A 14,086-nucleotide genomic window follows, 5' to 3' on the forward strand; every position below is an offset into this window, starting at 1 on the left:
AACTTATATGCAGAATACATCAAGCGAAAGGCTGGACTGGATGAATCCCAAACCGGAATTAAGATTGCCTGAAGAACAATAGCAATAACCTCAAATATGCAGATGATACCACTTTGGCGGCAGAAAGTGAGGAGGAATTAAAGAACCTCTTAATGAGGGTGAAAGAGAAGAGCACCAAAAATGGTCTGAAGCTCAACATAAAAAAAAAAAAACCTAAGGTCATGGCCATTGGTCCCATCACCTCCTGGCAGATAGAAGAGGAAGCTATGGAGGCAGTGATAGATTTTACTTTCTTCATGATCACTGCAGATGGGGACAGCAGCCATGAAATTAAAAGACGCCTGCTTCTTGGGAGGAAAGCAATTACAAACCTAGACAGGATCTTAAAAAGTAGAGATATCACCTTGCTGACAAAGGTCCACATAGTCAAAGCTATGGTTTTTCCAGTAGCGATGTATGGAAGTGAGAGTTGGACCACAAAGAAGGCTGACTGCCGAAGAATTGATGCTTTTGAATTGTGGTGCTGGAGGAGACTCTTGAGAGTCCCCTGGTTTTGGAGGAAATCAACCCTGAATGCTCACTGGAAGGACAGATTCTGAAGTTGAGGCCCCAATGCTTTGGCCATCTCATGAGAAGAGAAGACTCCCTGAAAAAGACCCTGATGTTGGGAAAATGTGAAGGCAAGAGGAGATGGGGATGACAGAGGACAAGATGGTTGGACAGTATCACTGAGGCTACCAACATGAATTTGACCAAACTCCAGCAGGCAGTGGCGGACAGGAGGGCCTGGCGTACTCTGGTCCATGGGGTCACGAAAAGTCAGACACTACTTAAGAACTAAATAACAAAAGCAACAAATAATATAAGATACCCAGATTTTCAACTCATAAACTGGCAGTTCCTAACAAAATGACTGCACAATTGTAATCCATCATAAAAGATAGCCCAGAAAAGTACTCCTGTAAAATCAAGTATCTGCATTAATTATCCAATCTTATATGATAAGAATTAGAGCTAGCAGTATAATTCCCTCCAAAATAAGCAAGTTCATTTGCAGTTTTTAAAAATGTCTATTTGAAGAGAAAAACATGGAATCACAGTCCCCAAAGTTCACAGTAATACAAATTTCTGCAACCTACATTTCTATTTTTGTTTTTGTTATAAATCCCCAGAGTATTAACACACTGCAAACGTAAATTCTGCACAATTCATGAGAATGGGAACAGAAGCTATTTTGTTTTTCCAAGGTAAAATGAAGGTTTTAGAAAATAAATCTTTGAGTGTTCTATAGAGATATTACATATTTATAACTTTAAAAAACCTCAAACCTATTTAAAACTTGTAAAAACACAATCTATTATTGTTCACCATGTGTTTCTTAAATAAAACATAGCAAGGCAAGTGTAATGTTCCTTCTTTGACTTAGGAACAAGCACATGACCCACCTCCACCCAATAAGCAGAGATTATAGTGCTGTTTTGCCCAGGAAAGAGCCATCTACCTATCAAAACTCTCCCACACCGCCACCTTTCACATCTGACTCATGCATAGAGACTGACCAACCAAAAAGAATGTGACAACAACAGCAATGAGGTGTGGCCTGACATTACTTGTAAAGCGTCTCTAGCTTCTTTCAGTAAGAGAAACTTTTAACAAGTAAAATCAACTGAATTTTTTTCCAGTAGAATTTCACATTGGTCTTGTCATTGTTTTGATCAATCTCAAGCATTAATTTTAAGCCAAACATTTAACGGTGAATGTAACATCTTTTAATCTTATTTCTCTTTTTTCTGAAGCTGTTTAAACGAAATTCTGCAGTGCCCCTATCCCAAACAGTGGGAATTTTCCCCCTTCACAAGTTTCTTACTTGAGACACTGTAAAGTGTCCCTCCCTCAAATAAATGGACTTCACCAGGTCACCTGAGACATTTCCTCCTGACTCATGATCCTGATTTTTAAGGGCATGAGAAGGTAACGATCACCCTGCTTCCATATACTGTACATTCCTAGACCGAGAGACAGTCTGGGAGGAGGAAAAAGGTAATATTTGGGATCGGTCAGGTGGTACTAGCGAAAGTGCAAAAGGATCAGCAAATGATAAGGAATTTCCTAAGGCCAGGCTGACCCATGAATCACGAGGGTGAATGAGACCTATAAGGGCTGGATGATACTTCAAAAGAAAGGGAAATCTCTGCTCGAGAAAAAGAGGTGGGGGCGCTACGGAATCAAAAGAGGGGAAGTTGCTCGATACAGGCCGGTGTGTGAAGCGGGCCAAAGAAGATCAGGGAACAATATCCCTTTCTTCCCCACAGGGTGGAAATGGCCGGATGGGGGTGTTATCTTTACACAAATAGAGACTGGAGCGCAGGTAGGGCTGGATTATTTCCTCGCAGAGAACAGGCGACGGACCGCAGAGATCGGCCTCCTGCCCCTCTCTTCGTGAAAAGGGTACTTTGGGGGCAGCCGGGTATCACCTCCTCAAATGCGATCGTGTCACTACAATAGCATGAAACAGAGCAGAAGGCAAAACCGGAGCCTTTTCCGAGAAATATGGGGAAACGGGGTGGTGGTGGAAGCGGGAGGCGTCAGGGCAACCCTGGAACCGCTGGGTCTCTCTCTCTCTCTCTCACCTCGGGAAGGGGCGGAGCCTCCCTCCCCCCCTCGGTGAGGATGGAGGCGTCGGTAGGAAGCGCTGCTGGCGGCCTCACCTCCGTGAGGGGAAGGGAGGAGGACTAGCTGACCGGTGTGTGCACTGGACGGGGGGAGGGAAGGGGGAGGGGGGAGAGCGTTAATCTCTGCCCGTTTATGGCCGGGGAGGGGGAATTAGTGAGGGGAGAAACCAGGCATTCCCTCCGCCGCTTTATATCTCAAGTCTCTCACCTCTGTGGGGGGGCTAATTTCAAACAGGTCCAGCCGGTTCGCGTTCCAGTGGTTGATGATGTCGGCCAGCTTGCGCCGTTCCTCTTCCCGGCTACCTCCACCGCCGCCCGACATCCTCCTCAGCCGCCCTCTGGGGCTCTCGGAGCCACCTACACGATAGGAGGGCCGCGCCGGGCCGCGCGGCTTCTACACGGAGCTCCCGGTAGATTGTAAAAAGGGGGGGGGGGAGGAAAAAAAACGAAAACAGAGGCTGGCGGATAGGAATCCCGTCTCCCGGCGCCGCCTCACACCTCCTTTCACAAGCCCAGACTTTGCCCCTTTCGCTTCAGTACAGGCACGGAGCGGCGCTGGATGTGGTGGTGGCAGCGCTTCCTGTTCGACAGCGTCTCTCCTTCGCCACACGGAACGCAGCACCAGCAGCCGCCTCACTCCCCGCCCCGGTTGTCTCCTTTCCCTTCTCCCCGCCTTTTCTCACAGAGAGACTGTGCCATGCGCGTGCCCGCTCGGCCGTTCTGCTGCGAGCTCGGCGCGAGCACCGCTCACCTCCCTTCCGCCCCCGCGAGGAGTCCGCGAAAGGCTATTCTTTTTTTTTCTTTCTTTCTTTTTTTTGCGCGCGCGCGCCCCGCCCGTACGAAAGAGTGCGCGCGCGCGCGTACGTGTGTCAGGTCAAAAGCCAGCGGGCGCGCGCGGGTGCTTCCAAAGAGGCCGAGCGAGCGCGTGGTGCTCGCGCCTCTGCGAGCGCCGTTCTCTGTCTCTCTCTGTGTGTGTGTGTGTGTATATGTGCGCGTGAGAGAGAGGAGAAATTAGCAGTTGAGGGGCGTTGGGGTTTTGAAACTGAACGAGGACGGAGAGAGCGGCGCGGTAGCCTGCCGAGACGGCAAGAACAATGAAGGGTGGCGGCTGAAAGGGGGCTGGGTTTATATGTAGTAGTAGTAGTAGTGGGTTACGGATGGCGGCCCTGGGAATTGTGTTAAAGAATTGATTTTATTTTTCGGCCTTTTTTGTTCTCAGAAGGAAGATTCCAACCTGCTAAACGGATGTAAGAGCGTGTTAATCTTAAAAGATATAAAGCGCACGTAAAGATCAGTACTTGCTGGATTGGGGCTTTTATCTGTGCCATTCCATAGCCTTACATAGCGTTGGGCCGATATGTGGTTAAAGAGAAATACTATAATACTGTAGTTATCTGTTGAGTGTAGGAAGGTGTCTGTTTACACGTAACGACGTTTGGTTGGGAAGACACTAATGAAATGGTTGGTCTGGGCAGTAATCCTATAGAGACAGACTTCGCTGGGAGGATAGTTCCATTAAGCTCACTGAGATTTACCTCAGAATGCAGAGATATAGAAATGAATTGCGAGAGTCAAGTTACTACAAGAAAAGTACCATAGAACTCAGTGGGGGTTGTGCAAGGGGGTGGGGGTGGGGAAGCAACATCCAGACAGCCGGTTCACAACAATTGGTATTCCAGCACAAGAACGACGACATAACCCAACAAAAATATAGAGAATTTGGCATATCTGTGACAAATTGCGGCCCAATATTACTATTCCTCACCAGTCTCATTTTTCTTAGTGGCAATTGACACTAAAAATTGCTTTAAAATATTGCGTCCAAGAATTTGGACCATTGAGACATTTAAAATTGAGAACAGGGAAGATAATGCTGATATAATGCAACTGTGAAACTGAAAAACCAGCTTCTATTCAAACTAGGAAAAATTCACATTTCTTCAGATAATATAAACTGATAATAATAATATTTACTTATATTGCACTCTACACCAGAGTGCATTCCAATAAATTCATTAATCAAACATGCAACATTTAGCAACACTCAAAATTTATGAGAATAAGCAATGGTCAAGAATTCACCAACTGTTTAAAAAAAGTTTAAAAGTTCAAGTAAAACACACTAGTCACTTAGCTCCCCATGCACCCAATACATATAGCAAGATGAGATACTTAAATATATCATATTATTAAAATATTACTCTTAAACCTTATTTCAGCCTTATTGTGGGAGGCAAGGAGAGGAGGCAGCAGGTGTAGTGAGGGACCATGTCATGTGCATATGCAAGCAAACATAGTAAACATGAATACCCTTTAAAATGGCAGTGATAGGATACAAAAATGGAAAATTAGATATAATCAAGGAGATAGCTGTGCCCAGCAGACTTGGTTTAGAGAATGAGTCATCACCACAAACAGGGAGTAAATAACAATGAGGGGCTAGTAATGTACAAGACCTAACTCTCTTAGGCCATGTTTTCATACACTGATGCAGGAAGGTTTTTCTGTGTGTTAGAGCAATTCTAAATGTACCTTTGAAAGAATCAAAAGCTCTTTTTTTCAGGACAGGTGGTTTATGGCAGGATGATAAATAGGAGATATTAGCAGGCAGCATTTTGTTTATATTGTGTGTTTGAAAGTATATGTATTTCTTGCAGTTGCCCTCCTGAACCCTAGGAGATAGGATAAGGTTAATGTCCAAATGAATAATTTGATTAGTATAGTAATCAATTAATTATCAATTGCCAGAAGAGATATACAGTAGTTCATTTTGTTAATTGGTGCTTTCCCTAGAAGTTTGCTCATGGGATTGTGAATTTCATTCATTTATTCTACCACTCTTGTATGTATACCTTTGAAGACACTAATAAAGCATGTTCACTGCATGTGAAGGATCCATTCAATCCAAACTAAAAATGTTTTAAATAAGTTTTTTTTTACTTAATTGTGGATTTTTAACTATAAGTTGTATAAGAAATAAAGAAAGATTTCCGTTCAGAGGTGAAACTACCAACCTTTGCAGTCAAGGCAAAAATAAAATAAAATTATGTCCCCCACTGTTCTTTGCTCTCCAGAAATAGTAAAAGGAAGCCACTTTGAAACCAAAAACATAGACAATAACTGCAAAAAAACTGAAATTCACAAAACTTGGTTCAATTGAAAATGTTAAGCTTTATTCAGAGCTTAAAACTCTGAAAAGCTCATTCAGTGACTTGGAACACCTGGATGTTTGGTTCCCCTCTGTGCCATTTGGGAAAAGAGCCAGCCTGTGTGTGGCCTTAAGCAAGCTACAAGGTCCTAGGACACCACAAAAAGAAAGCACTGGTAAACCACTTCTGAGTACTTTATACCTTGAATGCCCTTAGAAGGTCACCCAAAATCAGCATTGCATGAGTAGCACAGTTATAATTTGTATTCAGTTATTCCTTACCTGAATAAGCTTGCAATCTTTAAATGGAAGCAGCTAACCTTTCATAGAATCATAGAATAGTGAAGTTGGAAGGAGCCTATAAGGTCATCAAATTAAATCCCCTGCTCGATGCAAGAATACAAATCAGACAATATCTGCCAGGTGGTTGTCTTAAGTTTCTCTTGAATGTCTCCAGTATTGGAGCACTCACCACCTCTGAAGGTAATAAGTTCCACTGTCTTACTGCTCTCTTATTTTCCTCTCTTCATTGTTTGTTTCTATACATGGAAAGTAACAAATCTGTTGTGAAGATGTTCCTACTCACATGTAGGCTTTCCACACAAGCAAGATCAGAATTCTTGATCCTGTGTTTCCCTGAAAATAAGACAGAGTCTTATATTAGTTTTTGCTCCTAAAACACATTAGGGCTTATTTTCAGGGGATGTTTTATTTTTTTCATGTACAACAATCTACATTTATTCAAATAGAGTCATATCATTTTTAGTTGCTGCACAATGGTGCAGGGCGGGGTTTCATTTTTGGGATAGGGCTTACAGCTTATTTTTGGGATAGGGCTTACATTACGACCATCCAGAAAAATCATACTAGGGCTTATTTTCAGGTTAGGTTTTATTTTTGGGGAAACAGGGTAATATGTGCAGACTACATACAAGCAGGAACATCTCTTATGCAGATTTGACACTCAGCATAAAAGGGCAGAGCACTGTAGTGAGCTTATCTGGGTAGGGACTGACTGAATAGGGCTTATGAAACTCAACTTTTCCTTACAGCATGCCATGCTTGGGATACTAGATGCATATTTTATGTTTTTTTCTGCTTCCTTCCCTGGGATAGGTACCACACGCCTCAGTCTTTACAGTTCTGCTTTCTTTCTTTATAAATGCTCACTAGTAACCTATTAGTCCAAACTCTTCCATCCAGACCTGGACTTGTACAATTTTCATGAGAGGAGCTCCTTCTGCTATGTCACAGGAGAACAGGGGAATGTTGCATGTGTTTTTCTATTTACAGTTCTTTTGTACATTTAAATTGCAGTACTAGTGTGATCGGGTTAGTCTGAATCCTTTGGCAGATCCTCATTTTTGGCGGGAAATAAAGACGGAGGCAAATTAACTGAACTCATGATTCGGTTTTTATTTGCTTCAGGCTTTTCAATAACTATTCCAATAGGGTCAAAACAAAACAACATTGGTAACAGGCCATAACTGGGAGACGTAAATTCTTGTCTAAAGTCTGAATAAGCTTATTGGGGTGCTGGGCCAAAATGTTCCTTGTCGGTGGGCTTCCAAAGGGGCGCGTTCCTCACTGCACAGATTGTCCCGCAACATGAGTGTCTCGCCCAGTCCCCTTCTTTTGATGGCTGGTTGTTGGTGGGGTCCAGACAGATCACCCTCTTTCCTCTACCTTGCCCACGCAGGAATTCGATAATGGTCCACTCCTGGGTTTCCACTACCGTCTCTTTCTCTCTCTTAGGCTCCGGGTCCGGTAATAATCCACCAACTCTTAAATTTGTAAAATCTCTTGAATACTTCCTTCCTTCTCATCATCTCTCCCTCTAGCTTACTCTGAAACCCTTGCTCTCCCTGGACATTTATACTTTCCTCCCAGACTGACATCTTTTGCTCCTCTCCTTTTCCTTTCTCCCCCTCCTCCACCAAGTATATTTCAACCTTCCCCTTTCTCTCTTCTACCTTCTCCGTCTCTTCTAATATACCACTCTTTTCCTCAGGCATATTCAAATCACAACCCTTTTCCTCCTCTATTATGGCTTCTATCACTAAGGACGGCTCACTCTTTTATCTCTCCTTCACAGGTAGGTATTCAGATTGTGCGTATTTTGAAAGTTCCATGGTATACAACTGAGTTTAGGAAATTGTTCAGAAAGTTTGGGATTATGAGATTAGATTTCATAAACTCCTTCGGTACTGATATTCACAATTTGTGATCAGGATTCTGTTGTAGCAACAGATCATTTAATTTAGCTGCTACAGTGCTTATCTCAACAGCAACCAGTACCCAGAAATTTGTGGTTGGAAAGTATAATACCATATGGCCCAAAAAGTTACTGTATGTTGAATTAGCTTGTCATTAGATTAATGTGTTGACGAATAAGATTTTAAAAAATCAGCCTTCTTTTAGGACCTGTCTGCATAGTGAAATAATTGCTACATGCATGTATATAACTTACTGTCAGTTTCTTTATCTTTTTTCTTTTCTTCCAGTAAATGTGTATTTTTGTTGAAGCAATACCTTTTTTTTGCAGCACAGAAATATAATCTTTTCCCCCCATAATCAATCAATTCATTTTATCATAATTATGGAGTGCAATGTTGTTGTGCAAGAGTTGTGAGTATCTTGCACAACATCTGTGTATCTTTTCTCTGATTTTTGGAGACATGCACGTTCCTTTTGGGTGCAACTGCAGTGCAGAAGCACTTATCAAACAGTGATTTTGAATAGGTTTAAAATACATCTGCAGAACTCCCTAAAAAGGATTTACACATGTTTTTTTTATTTATGATTTTTTTCAAAGCTGTTCTCTCTTCCTCTCCTATGTTGGGGTGGTCATCTAGACAGATTTCATTTTATTTTATTTTTAAAAGAAATTCAGCAGCAAAACTATTCTGACGCATTAATATGTCTACCTTCTGTATCAGTCTGTAATGTGCAGCTAAGATAGGTCGATATGCATTTTTGTCAGGGCATAAAAAGACTAATATTCAGTTCGGATATACTTTTGAGTTTATATTTTTTACTCAGTATATTTAAGTATGGTATCTGGCATTTTAACATTTTAAAGAATATGTTTATAAAGTGCATCAAATAATGTAAGAGGCTGAACAGAAATATTTTAATAAACTGGCTGTGAGGAAATACCCTCATGCCCTCATGTAAGTCAAGAATACAGCTCCTTAGTCCAGATCTTCTGGATACAATCATGTGCCTTTGAAGAAGCTGCAGCAACGTTTTACAGAGTGTTGCCACATATCTGTAAAGCACCAAGTGTACCAAGGTCTTGAAGCAGCCATATACCTATCATATCATCATCACAAATCACCCGTTCTACTTGTGTTGTATTTGACTAATCCTGTGGTCCTCATCTTTGTACTTAACTCTAGTTCTTTATGTCTAGATTTTTCCTCACAATCCTGGGAAATAAGAATTTGAATTCTTAGATTACAGTTTTGCAAAAGTAGAACAAAAAAGAGTGACAGAAGCCTTGACATCTTAAATGCAAAGCGAAGAAGCTTGAAACCGTTATTTTCCATGAGTGTTCATCTGTGTCTTAAAGGACCAGAAGAAGCCTATGCTGAAGTATTCTTATGAGAGAATACTGCAAACCAATTCATTTCCTCTTTTGAATTTTTGTACAATACTAAATGTTTGATGGATACCATTAAGTGGTTAAAACAGTATCTAGTTTAAGATAAGTTTAGAGTAAAATGCTTTATCAGTGAATGTGTACTTTAAGTTTAATAAGTTACTTTGACAGACATTAGTGCATTATAGAGAGAACAGCTGTATTCTTCACCACCACCACCCCGCCTTTATAATGTTCAACTTGGATGTGAACTGCAATATCAGAAATACAAAGGTTCTGGAATGGTAAAGGGATGGAGTCTTGCTGCTACTGATTTTCAAACCTAGTTATTTCCTACACTGAAGTGGCATAATAGGAAATGCAAAAAATTAATAATGCAAAACTTTTAAAAAGTCAAAGTTTCAATGGAGTGAGAAGCTCTACCACTTGTCAGTATGCACTGACAATTCCTAATGGAGCAATGTAACACTGGTGCATAGTAATTACATAATGATTCAAATGGCTGTGCTAGCTCAGTTGCTAACATGCACTGGATTAAGGAGAAAGCCAGAGAGTTCCAGAAAAATACCTACTTCAGCTTCATTGACTATGCAAAAGCCTTTGACTGTGTGGACGACAGCAAACTATGGCAAGTCCTTAAAGAAGTGGGAGTGCCTGACCACTTTATCAATCTGAGAAATCTATATGTAGGACAGAAAGCAACAGTTAGAACTGGATATGGAACAACTGATTGGTTCAAAATTGGGAAAGGCATACAACAAGGCTGTATATTGTCCCCCTGCTTATTTAATTTATATGCAGAAAATATCATGTGAAAGGCAGGACTGGAGGACTCCCAAACTGGGATTAAGATTGCCAGAAGAAATATCAACAACCTCCGATATGCAGATACCACTCTGATCGCAGAAAGTGAGGAGGAATTAAAGAACCTCTTAATGAGGGTGAAAGAGGAGAACGCCAAAAATGGTCTGAAGCTCACCATAAAAAAAACCTTAGGTCATGGCCATTGGTCCCATCACCTCCTGGCAGATAGAAGAGGAAGCTATGGAGGCAGTGATAGATTTTACTTTCTTCATGATCACTGCAGATGGGGACAGCAGCCACGAAATTAAAAGACACCTGCTTCTTGGGAGGAAAGTAATGACAAACCTAGTCAGCATCTTAAAAAGCAGAGACATCACCTTCCCGACAAAGGTCCGCATGGTCAAAACTATGATTTTTCCAGTAGCAACGTATGGAAGTTAGAGCTGGACCATAAAGAAAGCTGACTGCCGAAGAATTGATGCTTTTGAATTGTGGTGCTGGAGAGTCCCCTGGACTGCAAGGAGAACAAACCTTTCTGGTCTGAAGGAAATCAACCCTGAGTGCTCACTGGAAAGACAGATTCTGAAGCTGAGGCTCCAATACTTTGGCCATCTCATAAGAGAAGAATCCCTGAAAAAGATCCTGATGTTGGGAAAGTGAAGGCAAGATGAGAGGGGGATGACAGAGGATGAGATGTTTGGACAGTGTCATCGAAGCTACCAACATGTATTTGACCAAACTCCAGGAGGCAGTGGAGGACAGGAGAGCCTGGCATGCTCTGGTTCATGGGGTCACGAAAAGTCGGACAGGACTTAACGACTAAACAACAAAGCTGAGTACTGAGTACTGATTTGAATACTATTTTTAAAAGTGCAGTGTAGATGGAAGCTTGTTGGGGATCCAGACTGCACTCAACAAATGTGTTGTACACTTGTAATAAAATCTCAACATAATTAATCATAAAAATGTTTATGCTTCTGTTCATTGAAGGTATTGACTTGAGGTTTTAGCAGGAATGAGTCCTCTCTCAAATCTTTCATACAAAGATTGGTGGAATCTTGGATTAGGAACGGGACATGGTCTAAAGGGCTGCAGTAGGGGTGGGGGTGGGAGGAATCTGTGAAAACTGAGGATAGGCTTCTCACCTAAGTGAAAGGGTTGTCTGCTAAGAGGATGTCACTATTGGATGCAGCCCTGTATATTTTAAAAATTATTTTAAAGGAATTTTTGTATTTCTGCAAATCTCTTCTCAAAGGCTGAAGAGAACAGATCAAACAATCAGAGGTAGCTGAAGATCAATTAATTTCATGCAAAATAGATGAGAATCTGTTCTTTGCCTTTTCCAATATGCATATTTTTACTTATACTTAGTTGATCCAGTATCTATTCTATTGATGCAGTACTGCAGAATGACCAGCACACAGCGAAGTAATTCATATCTGAAACACTGGATTTCTTTGAGCACCTCAAACAGTACTAAAACTGCCTTTCTAGTACCACCTGTTACCTCCATCTCCAGTATAATTTTAAAAGGGCATAGCAGTATTCTTCATGTTTATAAAGAAAACCTGTAGGTGCAGGTATGCTAGTAGTCCAAATATTGAAGACCTGGGTAGGAGTTTTGGTAGTTGGAGATCACACCATTTAGCTTCTTCCCAGTTCCCTGTTATTTTCTTTGTTACCTGAGGAGTTGTAAATGGAAAAGAAGCCAAATTCAAGAGTAAGTGGAATAATTCTGACGTAAGTGTCCTTCTTCCTCCTTTTCAATGACTGCAGTAACACTGTACCACCAGCCTTCCTAGCCAACTAGCCAGAGAAAGAGAGGTCCCTCACTTGTAATGGATATTATTATTATTATTATTATTATTATTATTATTATTATTATTATTATTATTATTATTATTATTATTATTATTAATTATTATTAATTATTATTAATTATTATTATTAATTATTATTAATTATTATTAATTATTATTAATTATTATTATTATTAATTATTATTGTTGTTTTGTTGTTATTGTTATTGTTATTATTAATAATAATAATAATAATAACAACAACAACAACAAAACAACAATAATAATTAATAATAATAATAATAATGCTCCTGACTGATGAAGCCCCCCATAGTATTTTCTAGGTATAAAATACTCAGAAGTGATCTGGGACCATGCAGCTTACCCAAGGCCCCACAGGTAGGACACTTAGCCATCATTGTCATTGCCATCATCTTAGAATTGCAAAGCTTGAAGTGGCCCTATGGATCACTGAGTGCAGCCCCTGTCAAGGAGGCACAGTGGGGAACCCAGCCTCTAGCTCTGCATTCAGATGCCTAAAACACTGAGCTATCCAACAATTCATCACTCACATATATTCCAGGTAATCTTAACCGCCCTCCCTCCTGGACAGCACAGTGGGGATTCAAACTTCTGACTGCTGCTCTAATCCAGTTGTTCTCCTACTGGAATCTCCAGATGTTCTTGGACTGCAATTCCCAGAAGCCCTCACCACTCATTTTACTGGCAAAGATTTCTAGGAGTTGTAGTCCAACAACATCTGGGGATCCATGTTTGAGAACCACTGATCTAATCCACTGCTCTAATAATTAAGTCAAAGAATCACAAGTGTAACTTATTTAACAGCAACAGTCTAACCTGTTCCTAAAATGGAAAATTGTAGCAAGTCAAAATACAGATATGAAAAAGAAAACAAAATGCCAAATCCAACATGCTACTTTGTTGTTTCCAAATCTTAGCATTGGCACACTGTGGTACATCCAAGATCTTCATGCATTTGAATAGTCAGTTTTGTGTTATTAAACATTCCTACTAAAATCTTAGAGAAAGGAACTTTGTCCTTGGCAATGTAATATTTCACTTTGTTCATTCTTCACCAAATGTAAGATAGCTCTTAGACTGATCTAAACAAAATGGTTAGCTTAACTGCAATAATATATGATCAAAAGGCAGCATTTAGTACCAGCACAGTATGTGTTCCACTATTCTAATTAGCTTACATAAAAGGTTTCTAAAGATGTGTGTATATGTGAGGAACCTAGTAACTATGATTCTTAAATAGCTTTTGTAAAAAAAAAAAACCCAAGCACTAATTAAGGCTCAACAGCTCCTTGAGACAGATAAACGTAAATGTTGCTTTTCCTCTTAGTAAGTCAATGGAGGCATCGATTCAGTGAGGTCTGTTTCTGGTAAGCCATGAGAGGGTGTGGATGCATCATTAGGAAATTAGCACCAATGGCCAGAAAATATGTTGCTGTTGGTGTGTGCCTTCCAACTTTAATTTTTACTGTTTAAAATACAAGTTTTTGAGTTAAAAAAAAAGGAAGACGTATTTGCTCAGTTAAAACTAACTCCTGTTACTGTAAAGTATTTTTATTTTTATTGTCCTTTATTTCCCTCATCATTATGACAAAGGGATGCTACTCTTAAATACCTATTTTGGTCCTCCTCACCAACTTAGTGAAAAGTCCATTTTCAGATAATACAGTGGTGCCTTGAATTACGAATGTCCCAACTTGCGACCATTTTGAGTTACAACCAGCTCTGGCCACCAGATTTTGCTTCAACTTGCGGCTGGGGCTTCCACTTACGACCAGGAAAAGGCAGGGGGGAAATGTGGGGAATTCAAATAGCTAACCGTTGGTGGCAAAGAGGCTGCTTCTTTGTAGTTCTTTTCCCCCAATGGTTAGAGCAGGGGGTCAGGGGAATGTTTACTGTAACTTTTATAGTAATGTACCGGGAAAGGGATGCAGCGGCGGGGGGAGGCGGTGGCAGGGTGGCTCTCCTTCTCTGTCAGTGGGCGGCTCCTGGGCTGCTCGTTGGGGCTACTTGCCGCTCT

The 14,086-nt window shown here is 40.9% G+C and overlaps 1 protein-coding gene and 1 long non-coding RNA gene across 37 annotated transcripts in view; one reads left to right on the forward strand and one right to left on the reverse strand.

The window, feature by feature from the left end:
- The window catches only part of AFDN (afadin, adherens junction formation factor), a 150,489-nt gene extending 147,356 nt beyond the window's left edge, over window positions 1-3,133 (reverse strand). For 26 of the 36 annotated variants that reach the window (XM_072994143.2, XM_078383179.1, XM_020808386.3 and 23 more), the window contains exon 1: window positions 2,881-3,133. In XM_072994143.2, the coding sequence (XP_072850244.2) occupies window positions 2,881-2,994 (114 nt within the window). In that variant the 5' untranslated portion in view covers window positions 2,995-3,133. The remainder of the gene's footprint in view (window positions 1-2,880) is intronic. The other 10 variants (XM_072994139.2, XM_020808369.3, XM_078383189.1 and 7 more) reach the window with 1 other exon arrangement.
- The window catches only part of LOC144585896 (uncharacterized), a 35,767-nt gene continuing 23,937 nt past the window's right edge, over window positions 2,257-14,086 (forward strand). The window contains exon 1 of the long non-coding RNA XR_013540506.1: window positions 2,257-2,368. This is a non-coding gene — a long non-coding RNA (uncharacterized LOC144585896). The remainder of the gene's footprint in view (window positions 2,369-14,086) is intronic.

Source organism: Pogona vitticeps, chromosome 1, assembly GCF_051106095.1.
Source record: "Pogona vitticeps strain Pit_001003342236 chromosome 1, PviZW2.1, whole genome shotgun sequence".
NCBI lineage: Eukaryota > Metazoa > Chordata > Lepidosauria > Squamata > Agamidae > Pogona > Pogona vitticeps.